The sequence below is a fragment of the Trachypithecus francoisi genome, unplaced genomic scaffold (genome assembly GCF_009764315.1).
Source record: "Trachypithecus francoisi isolate TF-2019V2 unplaced genomic scaffold, Tfra_2.0 Lachesis_group3, whole genome shotgun sequence".
NCBI classification, from domain to species: domain Eukaryota; kingdom Metazoa; phylum Chordata; class Mammalia; order Primates; family Cercopithecidae; genus Trachypithecus; species Trachypithecus francoisi.
The window spans coordinates 31281278-31307176 of record NW_022681468.1 but is presented as its reverse complement, the minus strand read 5'-3'; the positions used below and the strand labels follow the sequence as shown (position 1 = coordinate 31307176).

Sequence of the window (25899 nt, the reverse complement as noted above, 5' to 3'; positions counted from 1 at the left end):
TAGTGAGACATTGTCTATACAAACAATAAAAAACAATTAGACAGGCATGGTTGTACACACCTGTAGTCCCAGCTACTTGGGAGACAGAGGCAGGATTGCCTAAGCCCAGAAATTCAAGGCTACAGTGAGATGTGATCGGGCCGCTCTGCTCCAGCCTGGGTGACAGAGCAAGACTGTCTCAAGAAACAGAGAGATAGAGAGGGATGAGGGGAAGAGAGAGGGAGGGGAGAGGGAAGAAGGGAAGAAAGGAGGGAAGGAAGAAAGAAAGGATGTAAGGGAGGGAGGGAGGAAGGGAGGAAAAAAGGGAGGGAAGAAGGGAAGGGAGGAGCAAAAACTAACAAGTATTGGGGAAGATGTGGAGAAATTGGAACCCCGGTGTACTCTTGGGAATGTAAGATGGTGCAGCCACTATGAAAAACACTATGGTGGCTCCTCAAACAATTAAACATAGAATTACCGACCAGGCACAGTGGCTCATGCCTGTAATCCCAGCACTTTGGGAGGCTGCAACAAGAGGATTACTTGAGGCCAGGGGTTCAAGACCAGTCTGGGCAACATAGTGAAACCTTGGTTCTTACAAAAAATAAAAAAGTAGCCAGGCACAGTGGTGCATGCCTATAGTTCTACCTCCTTGGGAGACTGAGCTGGGAGGATCACTTGAACTGGGAGGTCGAGGCTGCCATGATCCATGATCACACCAGCGCATTCCAGCCTGGGTGACAGAGCGAGACTCTGTCTCAAAAAAACAAAAAAAATGGAATTACCATATGATCCAGCAATTTCACTCTGTGTGCGTATGCCCAAAAGAATTGAAAGCAGAGACAAAAACAGGTATTTGTATCCTCCTAACAGCATTATTCACAGTAATCAAAAGACAGAAGCATCCCCAGTGTCTGTCAGCAGATGAATGAGTCAACAAAATGTGGGTCTGTATATTCAATGAAATACTATTCAGCCTTCAAAACAAAGGAAATTCTGCAATAAGCTACAACATGGAACCTTCAGGACATTATGCTAAGTGAAATCAGCCAATCACAAAATGACAAGTACTATATGATTCCACTAATACAAGGTACCTAAAATAGTCAGAATCGGAAAGGTAGAAAGAATGGTGGTCAGCAGGGGGTGGGAAGAGAGGGAAATGGGACGTTTTTGTTTAATGGGCACAGAGTTGCAGTTTTACAGGATGTAGAATTCTGGAGATGGATGATGGGATGGTCGTGCAGTGTGAATGCACTTAATGCCACTGAACTATACACTTACAATTGTTAGAATGGTAAAGTTTATGTTACATGTATTTTGCCACAATTTTTAAAGAAATATTATAGATTGTATGTGTATTATACCCCAGATTAGGTGTTTTTTTTTCTCGATTTTGCTTTTGAGGAAACTAAGGCAGAGAGAAGTTAAGTAGTTTGTCCAAGCCACACAGTCAGTGATGGAGCTGAAATTCAAACCTAAACAGTTTTTTTCCAGAATCTGCTGAACTGCCTCTTCATCTGAAAACTCTGGGCCCCTCAAGGTGATTTCATTTTATCAGCTTCCTTTCCTAATGAAGCTGAGCGGCTGGTGATCAGGCCCTGAGGCCTCCGCCTCCCTGCAGTATCTGGTTGTTATCTCAAATGGCTCATTAGGGGGATGCCTGGCAGTCGGGGGGCATATGTAGTTTAGGCTGGCTGTCTCTTTATCCAACGATTAAACTTTCCCTTATTTAGATGGAGCCAGGCCTGGAAAGGGAAAGATAAGGAGCAAGGTGAGCTTTCTGCCTCTACTCCCCTGGGTGGGGGTGATGGTGGTGGTTGGTGGTGGTGATCTTTCCCACATGCCCGAACCGCCTTTGAAGGGACAGCAATTCTGACTGGCAGAGGAGACATGGATGTGGATGAATCTCTGCAGCAGAGGGTGGAGCTGAAGTGGGGAGGTAGGAGGTGGGGGAAAAACGAGAGGGCTTGGGAATCACCCCTGGATTAGTTAAGAGAACATTGTCTGCAGGTAACAGAAACTCAGAGAAATCAGTGGCAGGGTAAGTAAGGGATTTATTTTTCTCACAAGTCAAGAAGTCTGGAGACAGGAGGTCCAGGGCTAGTGCTGCTCTTCAGAGACATAACTGAGGAGCCAGGCTGCTCTCTTTCTGCTCTACTAACTCTAATGCATTGGCTTTCATTTTGCTGGTCATAAGATGTTTCTGTTCCTACTGGCATTGTGTCCACGTTCCAGTGAGAAGAGGGGGAAGGGTAAAAGACAGATGCCAGCTCAATCTGTCCCCCTTTCAAAAACACTTTCTTGGAAGCCCAGCAGTTCTAACTACCATAACATTAGCCAGCACTGGCTCCCTTGCCTACTTCTCCTTAGCAACAGAGGTGTCTAGAGAGGTGGTCTTTTCTCTGGGCACATTGCCTTCCCAGTCAGATCTGGGCTCTTTTATTGAGGAAGAAGGGGGAATGGCTAATGATATACATCTACTGGTTTCAATCACAGCACGTTTCCTTTCCAGAGACTCCACCCCTGCTGGAGGGAGTTCATCACACTTCTGCAGCCCCTCTACCACCAGCTTCTTGACTGCTATAAATAGAGATGTCGTTCCTTGACCCAAATTTGCCCCAGTCCTGTCAACTAGTACATGGGGTTGGGGGTCCCTGTTACCTTTCGGTTATAGTAACACATGAGAGCCGTCATGTTTCTGGAAGTGTTTAAAAGGTCACCAGAAATGAGGAAGATGGAAAAAATGAGCCATAGGGAAAAAAAGTACCCTATAAATACACTTACTAAAATTATAAATTTGCTCTAAGTACAATATAAATTTATGATATACCACATTCATTCACATAAATTATTTACTATTTGATTATCCTTCAGCTGAATAATGACTATGTATACTCTTAAATTATGGAGATTAATATTGTTATAACTTTAATTTTATTGTGATAGTAAATTCTGTTCACAAATGTTGTCTTCCTAAGATTTGCTCACAGTGCATGCAGCTGTTTCAAACACTGAGACAAGTTATTAATGATTCCTGTTTCATTTAAAGAAAAGCTTCTGACCAGGCGCAGTGGCTCACACCTGTAATCTCAGCACTTTGGGAGGCTGAGGCAGGCAGATCAAGAGGTCAGGAGTTCGAGACCATCCTGGCCAACATGGTGAAACCCTGTCTCTACTAAAAATACAAAAATTAGCTAGACATGGTGGCACGTGCCTGTAATCCCAGCTACTCGGGAGGCTGAGGCAGGAGAATCACTTCAACCAGGGAGTCAGAGGTTGCAGTGAGCCGAGATCACGCCACTGCACTCCAGCCTGGCTCCAGAGCGAGACTGTCTCGAAAAAAAGAAAAGAGCGGCCGGGCGCGGTGGCTCAAGCCTGTAATCCCAGCACTTTGGGAGGCCGAGACGGGCGGATCACGAGGTCAGGAGATCGAGACCATCCTGGCTAACACGGTGAAACCCCGTCTCTACTAAAAAAATACAAAAAATTAGCCGGGCGAGATGGCGGGCGCCTGTAGTCCCAGCTACTCGGGAGGCTGAGGCGAGAGAATGGCGTAAACCCGGGAGGCGGAGCTTGCAGTGAGCTGAGATCTGGCCACTGCACTCCAGCCTGGGCGACAGAGCGAGACTCCGTCTCAAAAAAAAAAAAAAAAAAAAAAAAAGAAAAGAAAAGCTTCCTTGTGCTCAGGTCTTTGCTGAGATTCCCCAAAAAGAATAGGACAGGGGCCTAGTAACTTGAAAAATTCAAAACGGAAGTTCACTCAGTAGTATTGAGTCATAATTTTTTAAAAAAAGGGATTTTAATCTAATAGTGAGTATAAAGCTACAGTAACCAAAACAGTATGGATGGACTATAATTAAATGTCCAGAAATAAACTCATATATCAAATGACCAATTGATTATTCAGTGGACTAGTCTCTTCGACAACTATTCAGTGGTACCAAGACTATTCAGAGTCTCTTCAACAACTGGCACTTGAACAGTTGGTTATCCACATGCAAAATAGTGAAGTTGGACCCCTGTTTCACATCTAAACAAATATTAACCAAAAATTGATTAAATGCCTACATGAAAGGGCTAAAACTATAAAATTCCTAAAAGAATACATAGGAATAAATCTTCATGTTGTTGGATTAGGCCACTGTTTCTTAGGTGTGATACCAAAAAGCACAAGCAACAACAAAATTAGACAAGTTGGACTTCATCAAAATTTTTAAATTGTGTGCTTCAATGGATACCACCAGGAAATGTGACGGACAAGCCAGGTGCGGTGGTGCACACCTGTAATCCCAGCATTTTGGGAGGCCAAAACAGGCGGATCACTTGAGCTCAGGAGTATGAGACCAGCCTGGGCAACATGGCAAAATCCCATCTCTACTAAAAATACAAAAATTAGCCAGGCATTGTGGCTCACGCCTGTAAGTCCCAGCTACGGGGGAGGCAAAGGTGGGAGGAATGCTTGAGCCCAGGAAGTGGAGATTGCAGTGGGCTGAGATTGTGCCACTGCACTCCAGCCTGGGTGAGAGTGAGATGCTATCTCAAAAACAACAACAAAATGAAATGTAAGAGACAGCCCACAGAGTGGCAGAAAAATATTTGTAAATAATTTATATGGCAAGGGAGTTGTATCCAGAATATATACAGAACTCTTATAGCCCAACAATAAAAAACCAACCCAATTTTTTTTTAAATCCAGTCTATCATTGAGGGACATTTGGGTTGGTTTCAAGTCTTTGCTATTGTGAATAGTGCCGCAATAAACATACACGTGCATGTGACTTTATAGTAGCATGATTTATAATCCTTTGGGTATATACCCAGTAATGGGATGGCTGGGTCAAATGGTAATTCTAGTTCTAGATCCTTGAGGAATCTCCACACTGTCTTCCATAATGGCTGAACTAATTTACACTCCTACCAACAGTATAAAAGTGTTCCTATTTCTCCACATCCTCTCCAGCATCTGTTGTTTCCTGACTTTTTAATGATTGCCATTCTAATTGATGTGAGATGGTTCTCATTGTGGTTTTGATTTGCATTTCTCTGATGGCCAGTGATGATGAGCATTTTTTCATATGTCTGTTGGCTGCATAAATGTCTTCTTTTGAGAAGTGTCTGTTCATATCCTTTGCCCACTTTTTGATGGGGTTGTTTGTTTGTTCCTTGTAAATTTGTTTGAGTTCTTTGTAGATTCTGGATATTAGCCATTTGTCAGGTGGGTAGATTGCAAAAATGTTCTCCCATTCTGTAGGTTGCCTGTTCACTCTGATGATAGTTTCTTTTGCCCTGCAGAAACTCTTTAGTTTAATTAGATCCCATTTGTTTATTTTGGCTTTTGTTGTCATTGCTTTTGGTGTTTTAGTCATGAAGTCCTTGCCCATGCCTATGTCCTGAATGGTATTGCCTAGGTTTTCTTCTAGGGTTTTTATGCTTTTAAGTCTAACATTTAAGTCTTTAATCCATCTTGAATTAATTTCTGTATAAGATGTAAGGAAGGGATCCAGTTTCAGCTTTCTTCGTATGGCTAGCTAGTTTTCCCAGCACCATTTATTAAAAAGAGAATCCTTTCCCTATTGCTTGTTTTTGTCAGGTTTGTCAAAGATCAGATGGTTGTAGATGTGTGGTGTTATTTCTGAGGCCTCTGTTCTGTTCCATTGGTCTATATATCAGTTTTGGTACCAGTACCATGCTGTTTTGGTTACTGTAGCCTTGTAGTATAGTTTGAAGTCAGGTGGCGTGATGCCTCCAGCTTTGTTCTTTTGGCTTAGGATTACCTTGTCAATGCAGGCTCTTTTTTGGTTCCATATGAACTCTAAAGTAGTTTTTTCCAATTCCGTGAAGAAGGTCATTGGTAGCTTGATGGGGATGGCATTGAATCTATAAATTACCTTGGGCAGTATGGCCATTTTCACTATATTGATTCTTCCTATCCATGAGCATGAAATGTTCTTCATTTGTTTGTATCTTCTTTTATTTCATTGAGCAGTGGTTTGTAGTTCTCCTTGAAGAGGTCCTTCACATCGCTTATAAGTTGGATTCCTAGGTATTTTATTCTTTTTGTAGCAATTGTGAATAGGAGTTCACTCATGATTTGGCTCTCTGTTTGTTTATTATTGGTGTATAGGAATGCTTGTGATTTTTGCACACTGATATTGTATCTGAGACTTGGTGAAATTGCTTATCAGCTTAAGGAGATTTTGGGCTGAGACGATGGGGCTTTCTAAATATACAATCATGTCATCTGCAAGCAGGGACAATTTGACTTCCTCTTTTCCTAATTGAATACGCTTTCTTTCTTTCTCTTGCCTGATTCCCCTGGCCAGAACTTCCAACACTATGTTGAATAGGAGTGGTGAGAGAGGGTGTCCTTGTCTTCTGCCAGTTTTCAAAGGGAATGCTTCCAGTTTTTGCCCATTCGGTATGATATTGGCTGTGGGTTTGTCATAAATAGCTCTTATTATTTTGAGATACATTCCATCAATACCGAATTTATTGAGAGTTTTTAGCATGAAGGGCTGTTGAATTTTGTTGAAGGCCTTTTCTGCATCTATTGAGATAATCATGTGGTTTTTGTCTTTGGTTCTGTTTATGTGATGGATTACATTTATTGATTTGCGTATGTTGAACCAGCCTTTCATCCCAGGGATGAAGCCGACTTGATCATGGTGGATAAGCTTTTTGATGTGCTGCTGGATTCAGTTTGCCAGTATTTTATTGCGGATTTTCACATCGATGTTCATCAGGGATATCGATCTAAAATTCTCTTTTTTTGTTGTGTCTGTTGTGTCTCTGCCAGGCTTTGGTATGATGATGCTGGCCTCATAAAATGAGTTAGGGAGGATTCCCTCTTTTTCTATTGATTGGAATAGTTTCAGAAGGAATAGTACCAGCTCCTCCTTGTACCTCCGGTAGAATTCGGCTGTGAATCCGTCTGGTCCTGGACTGTTTTTGGTTGGTAGGCTATTAATTACAGCCTCAATTTCAGAGCCTGCTCTTGGTCTATTCAGAGATTCAACTTCTTCCTGGTTTAGTCTTGGGAGGGTGTATGTGTCCAGGAATTTATCCATTTCTTCTAGATTTTCTAGTTTATTTGCATGGAGGTGTTTATAGTATTCTCTGATGGTAGTTTGTATTTCTATGGGGTCAGTGGTGATATTCCCTTTATCATTTTTTATTGCATCTATTTGATTCTTCTCTCTTTTCTCCTTTATTAGTCTTGCTAGCAGTCTATTAATTTTGTTGATCTTTTCAAAAAAAACAGCTCCTGGATTCATTGATTTTTTTGAAGCGTTATTTTGTGTCTCTGTCTCTTTCAGTTCTGCTCTGATCTTAGTTATTTCTTGCCTTTTACTAGCATTTGAATTTGTTTGCTTTTGGTTCCCTAGTTCTTTTCATTGTGATGTTAGGGTGTTGATTTTAGATCTTTCCTGCTTTCTCTTGTGGGCATTTAGTGCTATAAATTTCCCTCTACGTGCTGCTTTAAATGTGTCCCAGAGATTATGGTACGTTGTGTGTTAGTTCTCATTGGTTTCAAAGAACATCTTTATTTCTGCCTTCATTTCGTTATTTATCCAGTAGTCATTCAGGAGCAGGTTGTTCAGTTTCCATATAGTTATGTGGTTTTGAGTGAGTTTCTTAGTCCTGAGTTCTAGTTTGATTGCACTGTGGTCTGAGAGACAGTTTGTTGTGATTTCTGTTCTTTTACATTTGCTGAGGAGTGTTTTACTTCCAATTATGTGGTCAATTTTGGAATAAGTGCGATGTGGTGCTGAGAAGAATGTATATTCTGTTGATTTGGGGTGGAGAGTTCTGTAGATGTCTATTAGGTCTGCTTGGTGCAGAGTTGAGGTCAAGTCCTAGATGTCCTTGTTAACCTTCTGTCTCGTTGATCTGTCTAATATTGACAATGGAGTGTTAAAGTCTCCCATTATTATTGTGTGGGAGTCTAAGTCTCTTTGTAGGTTTCTAAGGACTTGCTTTATGAATCTGGGTGCTCCTGTATTGGGTGCATATGTATTTAGGACAGTTAGCTCTTCTTGTTGAATTGATCCCTTTACCATTATGTAGTGGCCTACTTTGTCTCTTTGGATCTTTGTTGGTTTAAAGTCTGTTTTATCAGAGACTAGGATTGCAACCCCTGCTTTTTTTTTTTCTTTCCATTTGCTTGGTAGATCTTCCTCCATCCCTTTATTTTGAGCCTTTGTGTGTCTCTGCACTTGAGATGGGTCTCCTTAATACAGCACATTGGTGGGTCTTGACTCTTTATCCAATTTGCCAGTCTGTGTCTTTTAATTGGGGCATTTAGCCCATTTACATTTAAGGTTAATATTGTTATGTGTGAATTTGATCCTGTCATTATGTTGTTAGCTGGTTATTTTGCCTGTTAATTGATGCAGTTTCTTCATAGCATCAATGGTCTTTACAGTTTGGCATGTTTTTGCAGTGGCTGGTACTGACAACCCAATTCTTTAAACAGGCAAAGGATTTGAATAGATATTTCTCCAAAAATATACATATGACCAATGAAAAGATGCATCATTAATTAGTGAGATGCCACATCACACCCACTAGGATGACTGTAATCAAAAGACAGGTAATAACAAGTGTTGGTGAGGAGGTGGAGAAATTGGAATCCTCATACACTGCTGGTGGAAATGTAAAATGGTGCAACTGGTTTAGAAAACAGTTTGGCAGTTCCTCAAACAGTTAAACATAGAGTTACCATATGACCTAACAATTCCACTCCTAAATATATATTCAGGAGAAATGAAAACATATGTCAACATAAATGTTTGTATACAAGTGTTCATAGCGGCATTATTCATAATAGCCAAAATGTGGAAACAACCTAAATGTTAGCCAGAAAATGAAGTGATAAACAAAATGCAGTGTATATATACAGATTGCCTAGGACTGGGGCCAGCAGAGGCAGGGAAATGGAGAGTGACTGCTAATGGCATTGGGTTTCTTTTTGGAGTAATGAAAATGTTCTAAAATGAGATTGTGGTAATGCTTACCCCATTTTGTGTTTGTGTTTTGTTTTTGTTTTAATTTTTGTGGGTACATAGTAGGTGTATGTATTTATGGGGTACATGAGACGCTTTGATACAGGCATGCAGTGTGAAGTCAGCACATCATGGAGAATGGGGTATCCATCTTCTCAAGCATTTATTCTTTGAGTTACCAACAATCGTTTACACTATTTTATTTTATTTTATTTTATTTTATTTTATTTTATTTTTTGAGACGGAGTCTCGCTCTGCCGCCCAGGCTGGAGTGCAGTGGCCAGATCTCAGCTCACTGCAAACTCCGCCTCCCGGGTTCATGCCATTCTCCTGCCTCAGCCTCCGGAGTACCTGGGACTACCAGGCGCCCGCCACCTCGCCCGGCTAGTTTTTTGTATTTTTTTAGTAGAGACGGGGTTTCACCGTGTTAGCCAGGATGGTCTCGATCTCCTGACCTCGTGATCCGCCCGCCTCGGCCTCCCAAAGTGCTGGGATTACAGGCTTGAGCCACCGCGCCTGGCCCAATTACACTATTTTAAAATGTACAATTAAGTTATTGTTAACTATAACCACCCTATTGTGCTATCAAATAGTAGGTCTTATTCTTTCTATTTATTTTGTACCTATTAACCATCCCCCCGTTTTGTGTCTACAATAAAAAACACTGAACTGTATACTTTAAATGAGTGAATTTTATTAGTATGTGAAATATAGCCCAATAAATCTGAAAGAATTAATAGTTAATATTTAGAAAATAAGAATAAAAAAGCCCTTCAATGTAAGCAAATTGTATTCACATCTTAGATAGGCAAATTATTAATCAATAGTTATTTAGTGTGTCCTGTTCATTTGTCCAACAAATAATTTGACTGCCTCCTGTGTGTGAAGTGTGCTCTAAGGTCTTAGGCGGAAAGATGCCTGGGCTCTGCTCTGCCCCTACTCTTCTATCCTCCCAGCGAAGGTGGTGTGCCTAGGGGACAGCAGCTGTCCCTGGGCCTGGCCTCACTCTCTTTTTCCCTGTTTGGAAAGGTGTCAGGCTCCCGGGTATTTCTGTTGCTTTCGTCAGCACGGAGCAAGGAGGACCTTGACTATAGTTTCATAGCCTTAAGCTTCACCTCATGCTTCAAATCCACGAAAGAGCAGCTGAGAATGGGGCTAGCTGTGCCACCAATTGCTTCTCTCCCATTGTTAATCCCTTTAATTCTGCTGTTCCTAGGCACCCCTCCCTGACACCATCCTGTTGCCCACTTGTGATGTGACTGAACAAGTGGTTTGGACTTTGAAAGGTGATTCTTAGAGATACCTCAAGTGACCCAGCCCCTGGCTTGCCCTCTTGGTGATCATTTCCACGGAGCACCAGAGATTGTCTGTAGGCAAACCCTTTCCAATCAAGCCCAACTCACAAAGGAGGTAACTGCTACTGACCCCCTCTGAGATCCTGGCCTAGCCGCCAGGGTCATTAGGGAAAGCAGCATTTCATTGCTTAGCAAAGATAGTGAGAAAGTTCCCAGTTCTTTTTGGCTTATACAGAAGAGTTTATGTCCTGTCACCTGAGTTATTAAATTATGGCACAGCTAGTTCTGTGATGAATGAATGACAAAAACATATATATATATCTCACTGTATTTCTGCTTTGTTCTGTCATTTCCTGGTCAAAATGTTATCATTTTATTTATAAAATTCATCCATCTCTTTCACAAACCTCAGCTTGTATGACAAAATACACAAACACGCACTGAGCCACTTTTCAGCCTATGTGTACTCTTTTCAGAGAATATTAGAATTAAACTAATTAGAATTCCTCCCTCCCTCCCTCCCCTGAGATTGATACATTTCTCAGTATTCTATAATGCTTATTACGCTAAAAAATGACTACTTCCTAATGGCATGAGGACAGAGAAAGTGGCATGTGTGTTGGGGGTAAAAAGGAATATTCGAGCATTAACCTGCCTGATGATCGCAGGCCACAAGGAAAGCCTCTTCTGTCCTGGGCCGTCCCCTTAGTTGTGGCAGGAAGGGGAGTAGCAGGAAATGGAATCTGCCCTGGTCATGGGATTTTTTGAAAGAAACAAAGCATGATCTGATGAAGAGCAGGTTAATCCTGCTATTTCATTTCCCTTGCAGAAAGGGTGGGGGCAGGATTGTGATATGAAGTATTTAGTTTCACATCTGTTCCAGGAATTATCATCGGCATAAATCCGTTTTTCTTTTAAGCATTGTAAAGCATCCCAGGGAGCTCCTCCTCCTGCCCACCCTCTCCACCCCCACAGTTTATTTCATGGCCGCGGAGCAGCTGACAGACTTCCAGAGAGATCATCTTGTCATTGTATACAAGGAGGGAATCTCTGAGTCTTGGAAATCAGAATTTCTGTAAATCAGTGGTATCAATTTTGTGTACTGCTTTCCATGAAGTGTTTAGAATAAAAATAATTAGCATAGCAGCAGTGTAGTATAGTGAAAAGAGCTCTCAACTTAAAATTAGAACTGGTTCTCCTCTCAGCTTTGCTACCGTTTGTGTGAATTTGGGCAAGTCACCAAACCTCTTTGGTCTCAGAGTCCTCATCATTTCCCAAAATGTGTTCACAAAATACAAGTCTTCACAGTCAAGTAAGTTTGACAAACGCTATTTACCCTCTGCCACTTCTTAGAGTTGTAATATATTAGCGTATTAAAGACTCTGAAAAGTCTTTCAATAAAGATACCTTTTTTTTTTTTTTTTTTTTTTTTGGTGGGGATAGAGTCTTGCTCTGTCACCCAGGCTGGAGTACGGTGGCACAATCTTGGCTCACTGCAACCTCTGCTTCCGGGGTTCAAGCAATTCTCTCTGCCTCAGACTCCCAAGTAGCTTGGACTACAGGTGCCCACTACCACACCTGGCTAATTTTTGTATTTTTAGTGAGGGGGTTTTGCCATGTTGGCCAGGCTGGTCTTGAACTCCTGACCTCAGGTGATCTGCCTGCCTCGGCCTCGCAAAGTGCTGGGATTACAGGCATGAACCACTGCACCTGGCCAAAGATACCTGTTTTTAACTCAGCATTTCTTAAGTTTATCTGACCTGGAACCATTTTTTCTATAATGCTGATTAATATCTTGACACTTTGAAAAAGGAGGTTCAAGTCCAAAGTGCTGGTAATCCATATAATCTGTCACATGTCATGGTTACCAAACTCAGTTTAAAGTAACTTTTCAACCTTCAAATCTCATTATTGGGAAAAAGAAAAATAATTGTATATATGGCAAGGAGACTTCTAATGTAAAAAACTGAACTTAAGCACCAAATCAATTATGCAGAGCAATACAGACTTGTACCTAGAGTTGCAACGAAGTTTCTTCGACTTCTGCTTTCTATTCCCACCTTTCAGATGTTTGGTGTTCTCCTGTGGCCTTGCTTGTTGGTCTGTTAATTATTCAATGCAAAATCTGAAATGCTCCAAAATCCAAAACTGTTTGAGTGCTAATGTGACACTCAAAGGAAATGCACATTGGAGCATTTTGGATTTTGGATTTTCAGATTAGGGATGTTCAACTGGTAAGTATAATGCAAATATTCTAAAATCTGAAAAAAATCAAAATCTAAAACACTTCTTGTCACAAGCATTTTGAATAAAGGGTACTCAGCCTGTATATATTATTAATTAAATATCTACTGAAGTTTCTTGCAGAGAACAAGAAATTCAAGGAACAAGTGGATCAGGATCAGGGGTCAAGTGAGAGATAAGTGAGGGGGGAAAATGCAAAAATAGAATTAGGCAAAGAAAGTACTTTTATGGTTCTGAGAGAAAGAAGTGATTTCACCTGGTACAAATATTGAAGCTAAGATTAAGTTCTAATACCAACTTTAGTCAAACAATCCTAACATCATTTAAAAGTCTGGCTATGATACATCTTTTGAGAAATCAGTAAGGGCAGTTTATTTAATCACTCAGCTTAGAGAACTATCATCCATCTATTTTGAGTGTGGGTCTTGAACAACACTGAATTTCTGGGAATGTTGGCTTTCCCTTTCTACCGCTCTAGCTGTTCCTTCCTCCTGATAAAGCTCCCCATCCTTGCTTACTTGTTAATTTTCATATTATTCTCTGAGATCCTGTCCTTGGTCTGCTCCCATTGTTTCAGCTGACCTACATCTAGGACAATTCCAAACCTGTTCCTCCAGCCAAGACTGTCACATATGGCTTCAAAGATAGGTTGTGCCCAGCACAATTCTGGGGTACCATACACACCAAACATGAACATAAGTAGAGCACTTCTCCAGCTCACACTTCTCTTTGGATTCATGTTCCCCAGCCACATCTAGACATGTCTCCTGAAGGGGTCACAGTCATCTCAGATGTAACACATCCAGAAATGACCTCATCATCCTCTCAGACACACCCTTCCTCTGGTCCCTCCTGTTCACCTTCATTAGAGGTAAAGCCAGAAACTGAGAGGCATGTGAGCTCCTCCCTCAGTCTGCATATTTGATTATCATTATTATACTTTTCCCTTTAAATATCCCTCAGTTAACAACAAGTCCAATGTCATTAATATCCACCGCCTTAATTCAGACACATAACGCTTTCTGTTTGAATTACTACATTGTTTTCCAGACTGATCGCTTCATCCTAAGTTGTATCCTGCCTTTATCCTCCACACTGCTCTTAAAGTGATCTTTTAGGAACAATTATGGCTATGACGCTTCCCCACTAAAAAGTCTTCAGAAGCTCCGTTTAAAGTGCAAACTCTGTATGTGGGTTGTCAAAGCCAGTCACGGTTTGCTCTTTAAAGACCATTCCCTAGCCACTCCCTCAACACATAGGTTTAAATTCCAGTCATTCTAAACGATTTGCCACGCTGTCCCAAACTTCTATACCATTGCACAAGATGTTTCCTCTCCTAGAAATCCCATCCCTTACTATCAACTCTTATAGCACCTTTCACCTTCCATTGTAATCGAATCTGCTAAAATATTTTATTTTACTTATTAGCCTCTACCACTAGATTATTCAGTCCCAAAAGGATTGGGAATGATGTCATTCACCTCTGTATCACTTTGTGCTTTTCATAGTACTGGGCATATAGTAGGTATTCAATACATAAATGTGGGATAAAAGATAAATTTCTACTTCTATTGTAAGGTTTAGCATTCGGTGAATAAGTGGCTGTACAGTGGTAAGATCAGCTATGCAATATTCATATCCTGTAAATTATGGATATTTTAATAACTACTTCTGTACTTCTTGTGTCCTTTGGACTTCTGAGAGGAAACAGAAACTCCATGCATCTTTGTAATCAACTTTTTTCCTGATATTCAGAGGCTATTCTATTTCATTCATCCAGAACTTTGGGGTTGGGAGGAACCAAAAAAGAGCCTAGAATGGAGTACCTATCTTTAATAAGCTAAAGGTATTAACTTCACTATACACTGATGTTAAAAAGATTAGGAGATTTTATACAAATCTTTCAGAATTGACTCAGTAGCAAACTAGGGTGTATAGGTCCGTACTTACGAATTCACTATTTTCACATTGGAGTGTTTTGCCGTTTGCCTCTACTTCTTATTTATCCCAACAGAGCCTCTATTGGGGGGGGGAAGTAAAATAAAATGTTAACAGGCCATTTTATTATTATTTTAATGTTTTAACCCATGACTTCAAGGAAGAAAGATGTAAACAAATACATAAGGTGAACTGCTATGGTAGAAAAACTCTGGACTTAGCTTCTATTCTCATTCCTGGCACTGAGTAGCTGTGCACTCTGAAGCCAGTTCGTTAACCTCTCTAGACTGTTTTGTCACTGTAAAATGGAAATATGTTCGTTTAGAAACATTTTTAATGCCTGCTATGGGTCAGGTGCTTTGCTAAGCACTCAAGATAGTTGCCGTATCTTCTTCATGAGGTTGCCATAAAAGCTGGATAAGATACTGCCTGTGAGAGCGTTGTTGGGGTTGGTTTTTGTTGATGACTAGCAAATGACACCTAGAACAGTCTCAATCTTCAGTCAGCGAAGTCTCGGTTACTTTGACAGAAAAGTACACTGATTCATTTGTAGCAAAGTTTGAAGCAAAGGAATATTTGACTTTAGCCCCAATTTACAGAAAAGTTCAAGTAGCCCCAGTCTTCTTTGCCCAAGCATTCTAGTTAATACAGTTTTTTATTGATAGGTGAGGTTGTTATTGTATTATTGTCTACTGCTACATAACAAATTTTACCTGAAAACTTAACGGCTTAAAACAATAAATATTCGGCTGGGCATAGTGGTTCATGCCTATAATCCCAGCACTTGGGAGGCCAAGACAGGAAGATTGTTTGAGCCCAGGAGTTCCAGACCAGCTTGGACAAGAGTGAGACCTCATCTCTACAAAAAAAAAAAAATTAAAAAATTAGGCGGGCCGGGCGTGGTGATGTGTGCCTGTAGTCCCAGCTACTGGAGAGACTGAGGCAGGAGGATTACTTGAACCCTGGAGGTCAAGGCTGCAGTGAGCAGATCATACTACTGCACTCCATTCTGGCCGACAGATTGAGACCCTATCTCAAAAAATAAACACACAGTTATTATCTCACAGTTCCCATGGATCAGACTTCCTAGGTTAACTGGGTATATCTGGCTCAAGGTCTCTCATGAAGTCAGGCTGTCAGCTGGGAGCAGTGGTCTCATTGGAAGAATAAACTGGTGGGATCTGCTTCCAAGTTGTGATTGTTGGCAAGCGTCTTTCCACTTAAGCTTCTCTAAAGGCTGCTGTTATGGACTGAATTATGTCTACCTCAAAATTCATATGTTGAAGCCCTAACCCCCAATACCTCAGAATTGACTGTATTTAGAGATAGCTCTTTTAAAGATGTGATTAAGTTAAAATGAGGCCATGCAGCACGGCCCTGCTCCAGTGTGACTTCTTACAAGAGGAGGAAATATGGACACACAAGGAGACATCAGGTATTTGCACACATAGAGAAAAGACCAGGCAAGGACACAGCAAGACTGCGGCCGTCTGCAAGCCAAGGCAGGAACCAAACCAGCCAGGACCTCCATCTTGGGCTTTGAGCCTCCACGACTGTGAGAAAATGAGTTCCTGTTATTTCAGCCACTTAGTATGTGACATTTTGTTATGGCAGCCCTAGCAAGCGAATACAGCTGACTTATCCCATAATGGCTGGCCTCCCCTGAGCCAGAAAGCCATGAGAGCATGAGAAAGCTCCCACAGCAGGAGCCACGATCTTTTTATAACTTAATCTTGGAAGTAACATCCCAGACTTTCTGCAGTATTCTCTTTGTTAGAAGTGATTCCAGTGCACACCCAAGGGGAGGCAGTTACATAAGGGTGTGCCTTCCAGGAGGCCAAAGGAACCACAGAGGTCATTAAAAGGCTGCCTGCCACACTAGTTTGGGGTTGCTTTTAAATAAGGTAAAGCATTAAGAGGTGGACAGATTGGCAACTTTTCCATGATACTGTAGATTCAACCTCACCAAATACATGAGCACGCCAACTAACTTACTCTGTAGGCTGTACTCTCATTCTGTGAACCTCAGATTGTTATATCTGTAAGATAAAAACTTTTGACATTTAAGACAAGGTTTTCTGGGGGATGAAGAAGAACATTTTGATGGACTAGATTGAAGAGAAATGGTATTATCGATAAATGCTTCAGTCTAAGTTGAATGTGGTACTTCTTATCCAGGGTTGCATACCAAGAGGAGGTGAGGGGAAGGAAGGAAGGATACAGTTTATCATTAGGTAAAGAGCACAGTCAAACTATAATGTAATCTTATGTACAGAAAGTGAAAAAAAATTATAGCTTTCATAAACAGCAGAAGGTAAAACTGAAGGCAATCTTGGCTGATGGAGCATAGGTCATAAAAAGCTGAGAAACTGCTCTAATCATCCTTTCATTGTTAATGGACAAGAAGGGAGTAAACGAGACTGGGTTCCAGGTAGGCGTGCAGTGCACCGTAATACCCAAAGAGATTTTAAGAACATCCGGTAAAGAGTACGAAAACAGTTAAGGGGCTGCATGCATTAGTTTGGGAGATAAATATGAAGTAGCAGTCATATTCCGGAGCCTTTAAGAACTAATAGGAAGAACTTTACAAGAGAAAGATTGGGGACTGTTGAACCCAAGCTTTAGTTCAAAGGATCCAGAGGACATCTGCTTTGTGGTGATAGTGAGCTGACATCTGATTCCTCAGTAAGTACACTGAGTTCCCAGTACCTTTAGCCTCTAAAATTAGTAACATTGTCAGCTTGATTGTCTTGTGTTTGTCTAACAATCAGAGGCTATGTGGCAAAGCTGTCATTATTCCCAACCAAGGTCAAACTTCTTTTCACCAACAGCCCTCGTTGGTTTCTTGAATGATGCTAATATGAGGGGAAATTCTCCCTTTGCCTTTCAGAGAGCTCTAAGGAGCTGTCAGTGGTAATAACATCTCCACATATTCAGCTGCAATAATTTAGCCCCTGCTTCATTGGAACTGTCTCGGGTGAGCCTTTAAGAGAGGAAGAAGCTGTTTCCTGTTATCTCCAGGTTGCACGACAACAAGATGACAGGCTGATTCTAGGGTCCATTTCAGTTTTCCGTACAACAAGCTGTGAAACTAGAGAGTGAGACGGATGGTGGGAGGATCCCACAAGACCCACACTAAAAAGATGTATTGGGATTTGAATATTTCTATGGATTACCTAAAGCATTCTCTTGAAAGTAGATGTTTATGTTGATGTGGAACAATTTTTGAGAGATATTGTTAAGTAAACCCAACCCACTGTAGATTATGCTCCCCTTCATATAAAAAGGGGAGGAGGAATCTGTGTTTGCATGTGCATAGACAGTCCTGAGAAGGGTGAGCCACACACCTATGCAAACCAGTAACAGGCAGCTGCCTGCCTCTGAGATGGAGGCCCAAGAGTAGAGTTGAAGAAATACTTTTAACTCCATAATCTTTTGTATTGTTTGTTTGTTTGTTTGTTTTTAAATCATGCCTAGATGACTTTTAAACCACACAAATAGGAGCAGTATTTAAAAGAGAAAACCCTTGAAGAAGTGACACTTAAGTGACTGCATATAGCCTTTAAATTCATGCTCTATTCTCTTAAATAGTAATTTGAGTTTTCTGATTCTCTCTCCTTTTTGTCATTATAGTTTGAAAAATCACGGTAGGAGTAGCAGTTATATATTGAGCACGTGCTGTATCCCAGGTGCTGTAATTTTTTCATAGTTTTTTTTTTTCACTTAATCATCACAACAATCATATGAGAAATATTTCTTCCATGTCTTTAAAGTGGAGACACATATTCCTTCTTTGGGTTTTCTTTAGAAAATAGAGAGTTCTAAGATTAATTTTCTACCAAATGTCTATTACTTTGCTCTAGCAAAGATTAGAATGGCCCTTCTCCTGAGGGGTGCATTGGATCAGTTCTACTTTTGAGTTTTTCTCCTCTTTCTCTGGCTTGTCTTAAAGTGTAGTCCCAGATCTTTCTTGCTCTCCCTCCCTCTCTACTTCCCAGTCTTCCCATCCATCTCTCTTCCTCACTTTGTATTTCTCATCACAGCTTCATTGACCTCTCTATTTCTTGCATTATATGGCCTTTTCCATGTGGCAAGATCAGATGGAAGGGTGTGGTTTGAGCATCTTCCATCTTATTCTTCCCAGCAGTGACCACAGAGTGAAGGAAGCATCTCTCTTTCTACTTTTATATATATATATAACTCCTGCCCAGGCGCAGTGGCTCACGCCTGTAATCCCAGCAATTTGGGAGGCCAAGGTGGGCAGATCACGAGGTCAGGAGATCGAGACCATCCTGGCTAACACAGTGAAACCCCATCTCCACTAAAAATACAAAAAAATTAGCTGGGCGTGGTGGTGGACACCTGTAGTCCCAGCTACTCGGGAGGCTGAGGCAGGAGAATGGCGTGAACCCGGGAGGCGGAGCTGGCAGTGAGCTGATATCATGCCACTGCACTCCTGCCTGGGCGACAGAACGAGACTCTGTCTCAAAAAAAAAAAAAAAAAAAAAAAAAAAAATATATATATATATATATATATATGTATCTCAAAGAAGGACTGGGATTGGCTTGGCCTGGGTAATAAGACCACCTCTTGAAGTAATTGCTGTGACCAAGGGGATTCAGGCTTTGGCCAGGCCTGGGATCATTTTGCATCAACTGTTGTGATCAAGAGGATATGGAATTAACATTTGTAGGCTGGCAGTAACAGCTTGGTTGGAATAGAAGAAGTGGGGAGCAGTTTCCCAAAGGAAGAGAAAGGGGCTAAAACCCTAAGCAGATGGGAAGTGTGACTAGCCAGACGAAAATAGTAAATTTCCCCACTTTCCACCCTTAGCTTCTTATACAAATGCAGAGTTAAATTATAAAACAATGCATGCAATAAGCACTTAATATAACACTGGAGCAGAATAAATGATAGATCAATATCCATAAGTATTTAACATCTTCAAAATTGTGGTGAAATATATATAATATAAAATATGCTGTTTTAACCATTTTTAAGTGTATGGCATTAAGTACATTTACATTCTTTTTTTTTTTTTTTTTTTCTTTTTTGAGACAGGGTCTCACTCTGTCACCAGATCGGAGTGCAGTGGCACGATCTCAGCTGACTGCAACCTCCAACTCCCTGGTTCAAGCAACTCTCCTGCCTCAGCCTCCCGACTAGCTGGGATCACAGGCACGTGCCACCACGTCCAGCTAATTTTTTTTTTTTTTTTGTATTTGTAGTAGAGACGGGGTTTCACCATGTTGGCCAGGATGGTCTTGAACTCCTGACCCCGTGATCTGCCCACGTGGCCTCCCAAAGTGCTAGGATTACAGGCATGAGCCACCGCGTCCAGCCCATTTACATTCTTATGTAATCAGCGCCACTGTTCACCTCTGGAATTTTTTTCTTCTTGCAGAACTGCAGCTCTCTACCCATTAAACAATAACTCCTCATTCCCTTTTGCCCCCAGCCCCTGGCAACCATGATTCTACTTTCTGTCTCTATGAATATGACTACTCTAGGCACCTCATGTAAGTGGAATCATACAGTAGTGGTCCTTTTGTGACTGACTTATTTGACTTCGCATAGTGTTCTCCAGGTTCATCTGTGTTGTAATATACATCAGAATTCCCTTTTTTGAGGTTGAGTCATAATTTAATGTATGTATACACCAAATTATCCATTCATCCGTCAGTGGACACTTGAGTTGCTTCCACCTTTAAATATTGTGAATAATGCTGCTGTGAACATGGGTGTGCAAATATATGTTTGTGTCTCTGCTTTCATTTCATTTGGGTATATACACAGAAGTGGAATTGCTGGATTGTGTGGTAATTCTGTTTTTAATTTTTTGAGGAACCACCATTCTGCTTTCCATAGCAGCTGTACCATTTGACACTCCCACCAACCACGCACAAGGGCTTCTATTTCTCCACATTCTCACTGACATTTATTATTTTTTGGTTATTTTAAATGTTTATTTTATGTTTTGATAGTAGCCATCCTAATGGGTGTGATGTGGTTTTAAATTAAACCTTGGTAACCGAGATAAAATAGTGCCATTTATAAAATTAGCATCATGGATGAGTGGGGCAGACAATACTGTTAGAATTTTCAAAGTCAAGTTTCAATGATGACTGAATGTTAAACTCAGCTAGGTTTTTCTCAAAAGAGAGGGAGAAGGCCGGGCACAGTGGCTCAAGCCTGTAATCCCAGCACTTTGGGAGGCTGAGGTGGTCAGATCATGAGGTGAGGAGTTTGAGACCAGCCTGCCCAACATGGTGAAACCCCATCTCTACTAAAAATACAAAAATTAGCCGGCGTGATGGCACATACCTATAATCCCAGCTACTCAGGAGGCTGAGGCAGAAGAATTGCTTGACGCTTGAACCCGGGAGGTGGAGGTTGCAGTGAGCTGAGATCGTGCCATTGCACTCCAACCTGGGTGACAGAAAAAAAAAAGAGAGAGGGAGAAGTCGGAGCCAGAGGTAGAATTGAGCAATCATCTGTATAGAGATACTTGCTAAAGCTGCAAGGATACATTCTCCAAGGAAACGAGTTAAAGGACAAGCAGCAAGGTTCAAAGGATTGAGGAAAAGAAGCCAGTGGGGCAGCCCATGGAGGCAGCCTTGAGAGACACCTGGGTATTTCAGAAACTTGGAGTCCCAGGATGGACATGATCAGTGAGCTCAGATGCCAAGACAGATGACTTTATTTAAATTGCCTGTGAATAAAATTTTGTTCAGTTGAATCATTCTACATGAATAATAACCTGTAGTGCCCTTTATAATTTTCAGAATGCTTTCATATGGATTTCCTTATTTGGCCCTTATAGCAATCCAGTGAAGTACACACGTTTTTATTCTCATATTACAGAGGAAGAAACTGAAGCACAGAGAGGTTGCAATTTTCCTAAGGTTACTGCTGGTAAATCTCAGTTTCCCAAGATGATCAGTTTTGGGGAGGCTGAAGGCACAGTGGTTCAGAGATGCTTACAGCAGAGTCGGCATGAGTGTCTTCCCCAGTAGGTATGATGACAATGCCCCAGAGGCTTGTCATCCCTAGCACATGAGATCTCATTCAGTACCTCCTAGAGACAATATAGACTGGCCACTCTCAGCTTCCTGTGACCTAGTAAAGAGCTTGATCGCCTATACTCTAGAGCAGTGATTGTTCAACTATGAGTCATGACCTAGTGGTGGATCATTCAGTCAGTTTAGGGGGTCCCAACCAGGCTCACAAGAGCTAGTGGAATGTGTCCCTTCCCAGCTCTGCCTTCAGTAACTTCGTGTTGGTTATTTGAACTCAATAGTGGTAGAAATTGGCCAACAACACAAAGTTGGGGCTTTCATTTGTTTTACCATAGAGAGCCTGTTAAACATTTTCTAGCACATCACTGGTCACAGTCATCATTCCCCCGCATCCCCACCCCAGGGCAGCAGAATGAAATAGAAAAATACCAGGGTCTATCTACAGTAAAAGTAAGTGTAAGTATTATGGGAATTTTATTTAAGTCATAAAGATGGTTGTGCATTCAGTGGCAGTGTAAGATGTATTTTTTACTATGCATTGCAATCAGAAAAAAAGTTTGAAAATCACTGTTGGTCACTGGTCTAGAGTCCATTTCATTTCATTTATTTATTTAGACAGCTTTACTCTGTTATTCAGGCTGGAGTACAGTGGCATCATGATAGCTCACTGCAGCCTCATACTCCTGGGCTCAAGCAATCCTCCTGCCTCAGCCCCTGAGTGGCTGGAACCACAGGTGTGCACCACCACATCCAGCTAATTATTATTTTATTTTTAGTAGAGATAAGTTGTCTCTATGTTGCCCAGGCTGGTCTCGAACTCTTGGGCTCAAGCGATCCTCCTGCCTCAGTCTCCCAAAGTGCTGGGATTATAGGTATGAGCCACCATGCCCAGCTGCGTCATTTACTTCTTACCTTCCTGAGCACTAACTGAAAGTGCTGTTCTCCTAATCTTCAGGTAGAGAACTGGTATCCAGCACCTTCTTTGACTCATTAATGCTGCATCTGCTAGAGGAGGAACGAGGCTGAATTTTTATCCGACTAGAAGCTATTCTAGAAGAGATGAAATCCACCCCCCCCACATCAATCTGTCTTTTGAACTCAAAGCTATATAAAAATCCATTCTATTGCCCCACCAAAGATTTTCTCCAGTGAGCAGAAAGCAAAAATCATTATCCTTAAATCCCAGAGGTTTGAGGCTTGTGAAGAGCATAAATCAGTTTATAGCTCATAGCATTGTTTTACTCTACCACTCTTCATTACCAGAGCTCCCTATAAAAAAATTAAGTCTTGGCCGGGCGCGGTGGCTCAAGCCTGTAATCCCAGCACTTTGGGAGGCCGAGACGGGCGGATCACGAGGTCAGGAGATCGAGACCATCCTGGCTAACACGGTGAAACCCCGTCTCTACTAAAAATACAAAAAACTAGCCGGGCGAGGTGGCGGGCGCCTGTAGTCCCAGCTACTCCGGAGGCTGAGGCAAGAGAATGGCGTAAAACCCGGGAGGCGGAGCTTGCAGTGAGCTGAGATCGGCCACTGCACTCCAGCCCGGGCGAAAGAGCAAGACTCCGTCTCAAAAAAAAAAAAAAAAAAAAAAATTAAGTCTTTTTAAGAAAGTGAAGAAACTCTTCATAAAATAAGTCACTCTCCTTTTAATAATTCGGTCATTTTTTAAATAAATCTAGGTTTTATATGTTTTTATAAAAATTCACCAGATATACTCAAGTAGGTTATGCTTTGAAACTAGCATGGTAGATGCATCATAGAATTAGATCCCAAGAACTTTTATTTTAATCAGCCTTAAAATTTTTAAATTTTCATAAAAGGTTGGTTATTAAGTATTCTTATGCCAAAAAACCTCTGTCAAACATGTTAATCAGTCTTCCCTTAGGATACTTACTATCTAAATGTAGTTGTGAAAAGAAACGCTTTTCACTGAATGACATTTGAAAGTCATTCCGAGATTTGTATGTCTCTATTCCGTGATAAAATGTTATCATGCCCATCTGATGGGTTTATTGTAATAAAATGATCCAGAATAAGGGGAACATGGTTTTTTACAGATTTGTAAGAGTTAAATCTATCTTCAGAAATGAGTTATGTGCATTTTTCTTAGAAGAATTAGGCTTGTTGTATTAATGACTCTAATTCTTTATAGTAGAATTCCTTAAAATACTTTTTTATTAAAATTATTCAACACTCATTTGCAAATAGAAAGGAAATCTTCTCCCATAGGTGGAAACTTGAGCTCTTGTTGGTTTTAGCATCTGAACTGAACCAGATGCCTGCATTGCTCATGAGAAATTAAAAAGGATTTGTGGGAGGGCATGAGGGCTTGGTGGTGCTGCTGTAGTCAGCAGCTCCCAAGTCCCATGTGGCTGCATTGCAGAGTTCCTTGGGCTGTCTTTGCTCTGAACAAACCCCTTGCAGCTGTGCCCGGCGCCTTTGTGACACCCAGGCAGGGTTTCATGAAATGGATCTGATGCTCTTGTGCCTGTGTTATTCATTCCTACATACTGGAGCTATGCCCGGGAAGGTGAGGGGCAGCAGGTTGGTGCACACCCCCCAGCTGTCCGTTTCTACTAATGTCACTCAGGATATAAATAAATTGACTCATTCACTTCCCTTCTTATCAAACCAAAATGTTGCCAGAAGATACTACCAGGGCTGCCCAGATAGTTGGCAAGGTCTTAGGGACAAATCTAAGAGGTAAACGTCTTTGCATGTAGGTAATATTTTAAATTAAGGTTTTAATTTTATTATTCACTTCAGACCTTGGAGGGAGAAAAATAACTTCGGTTATATATTCATAACATTTGAGGTCTAGGCCTTCTTTATTTGCCCCATTTTCCAGATGGTAATTTTTTCTTTTTACTGTATTCTTTTTTTCTTTTTTTTTTTTTTTTTAGAGACAGGGTCTTGCTATGTTGCCCAGACTGGTCTTGAATCCTGAACTCCTGGACTCAAGTGATTCTCCCTCTTCAGCCTCCTAAGCTGGGATTATAGGCATGCATCACCACACCTGCCTAGCTTAGGGCCTTCTTTATTGGCAGGGAATTCGTGATGAACCTTTTTTTTTTTTTTTTTTTACTGAACTGGAAAAGCTATGAGTCATAGGATCTTATAAAAATGCGGTGGCTCACGCCTGTAATCCCAGCACTTTGGGAGGCTGAGGCGGGCGGATCACAAGGTCAGGAAATCGAGACCATCCTGACTAACACGTTGAAACCCATCTCTACTAAAAATACAAAAAAATTAGCCAGGCATGGTGGCAGGGACCTGTAGTCCCAGCTACTCGGGAGGCTGAGGCAGGAGAATGGCGTGAACCAGGGAGGCGGAGCTTGCAGTCAGCCGAGATCATGCCTCTGCACACCAGCCTGGGAGACATGGCGAGATTCCGTCTCAAAAAAAAAAAAAAAAAAATGCGTATCCCTTACCTTCAGACAGCTGATGGGTGGTAGAAGCACTGGCCTGGAAGTACAGATCACCACTTACCACATCAGGCCTTTTGTTGTTTGTAGAAGCCTACTTTGTATTGTTAGTTGGAAGTCTTTTGCCACCCATAAAATGCTGGGTGCCCTGGGTCATGTGAAAATTTGTAAGATGTTGTATCAGCACTTAAGAGTGTAGCAGTGAAAATAAGCAATATATGCAAGACAAAGTCCCTCCCCATGTCCCTCCTAACAATAAAAGAAACAATGATTTTAGATAGTTTAGGAGAGTCTATCCACCATTCCTCTCAGGTAACTTATGCTTCCAAATCAGCATGAGATGTGAATCTGCTCTTGGCTTCAATGGTTCTTCATTCCTAGGTGATTCTCATAGTGCAGTTTACCTTGGCAAATGTTGATCACAATGTCTAAAAATGTTTGCATTCTCTGTGGCCCTAAACATAAGCCACTCATGTTAGTTGGGTGCTAACGAAAGAACAGAAGGATGGAAGAATAAGTGTGTTTGTTGGACTCCCTGATAGTTGCCAAACTGACATGTATTTTACAGGTGCTTTAAGACTTTTTAGGGTAGTTCTGAATATATTTTATGTTTGTGTTGCTTGTTGACTTTAGGACTAACATAATAAGATATAACTTCATTTATTTCATAAATGCCAAGTGAGTGTATAAAGACAGTATTATCTGTAGACATTTGGCCAAAAAAAAGAATTTCCAGGCCAAGCCATTAAAGCAAAAATAAAGATGGATTAGCTTCAGTGGTTGGTATTTCAAAGTCCCTCGAAAAAAGGAGGTGTGGGGGATGTTGGGGAAAAGCTGGGCTGTAGTCGTAGTCATAGAGGCAGTGAGGGGCAAATGCAGTAACATCGTTCTGTATACCTCTCCTGCTCTTATGACCCCATCACTGGATCACCAGGCAGGAGTGAGGATTGAAGTAGCTCTGTACCAGAATTATGGCAGCATGTAAGGGA

At 41.3% G+C, this 25899-nt stretch overlaps 1 protein-coding gene across 21 annotated transcripts in view; it reads left to right on the top strand.

Annotated features, from left to right (window-relative positions):
* TTLL5 (tubulin tyrosine ligase like 5) overlaps positions 1–25899 on the top strand; it is a 311462-nt gene that overhangs the window by 269092 nt on the left and 16471 nt on the right. The window contains exon 34 of one of the 21 annotated variants that reach the window (XM_033187372.1): positions 853–1208. The exons of 19 other annotated variants lie outside the window; for them this stretch is intronic. Coding sequence is in view for 1 of the 2 variants with exons in the window: in XM_033187356.1 (XP_033043247.1) it covers positions 853–911 (59 nt within the window). In the remaining variant the exon portion in view is untranslated. Of the gene's footprint in view, positions 1–852; positions 1209–25899 lie in introns of those variants that run through there. One more of the 21 variants, XM_033187356.1, reaches the window with a different exon arrangement.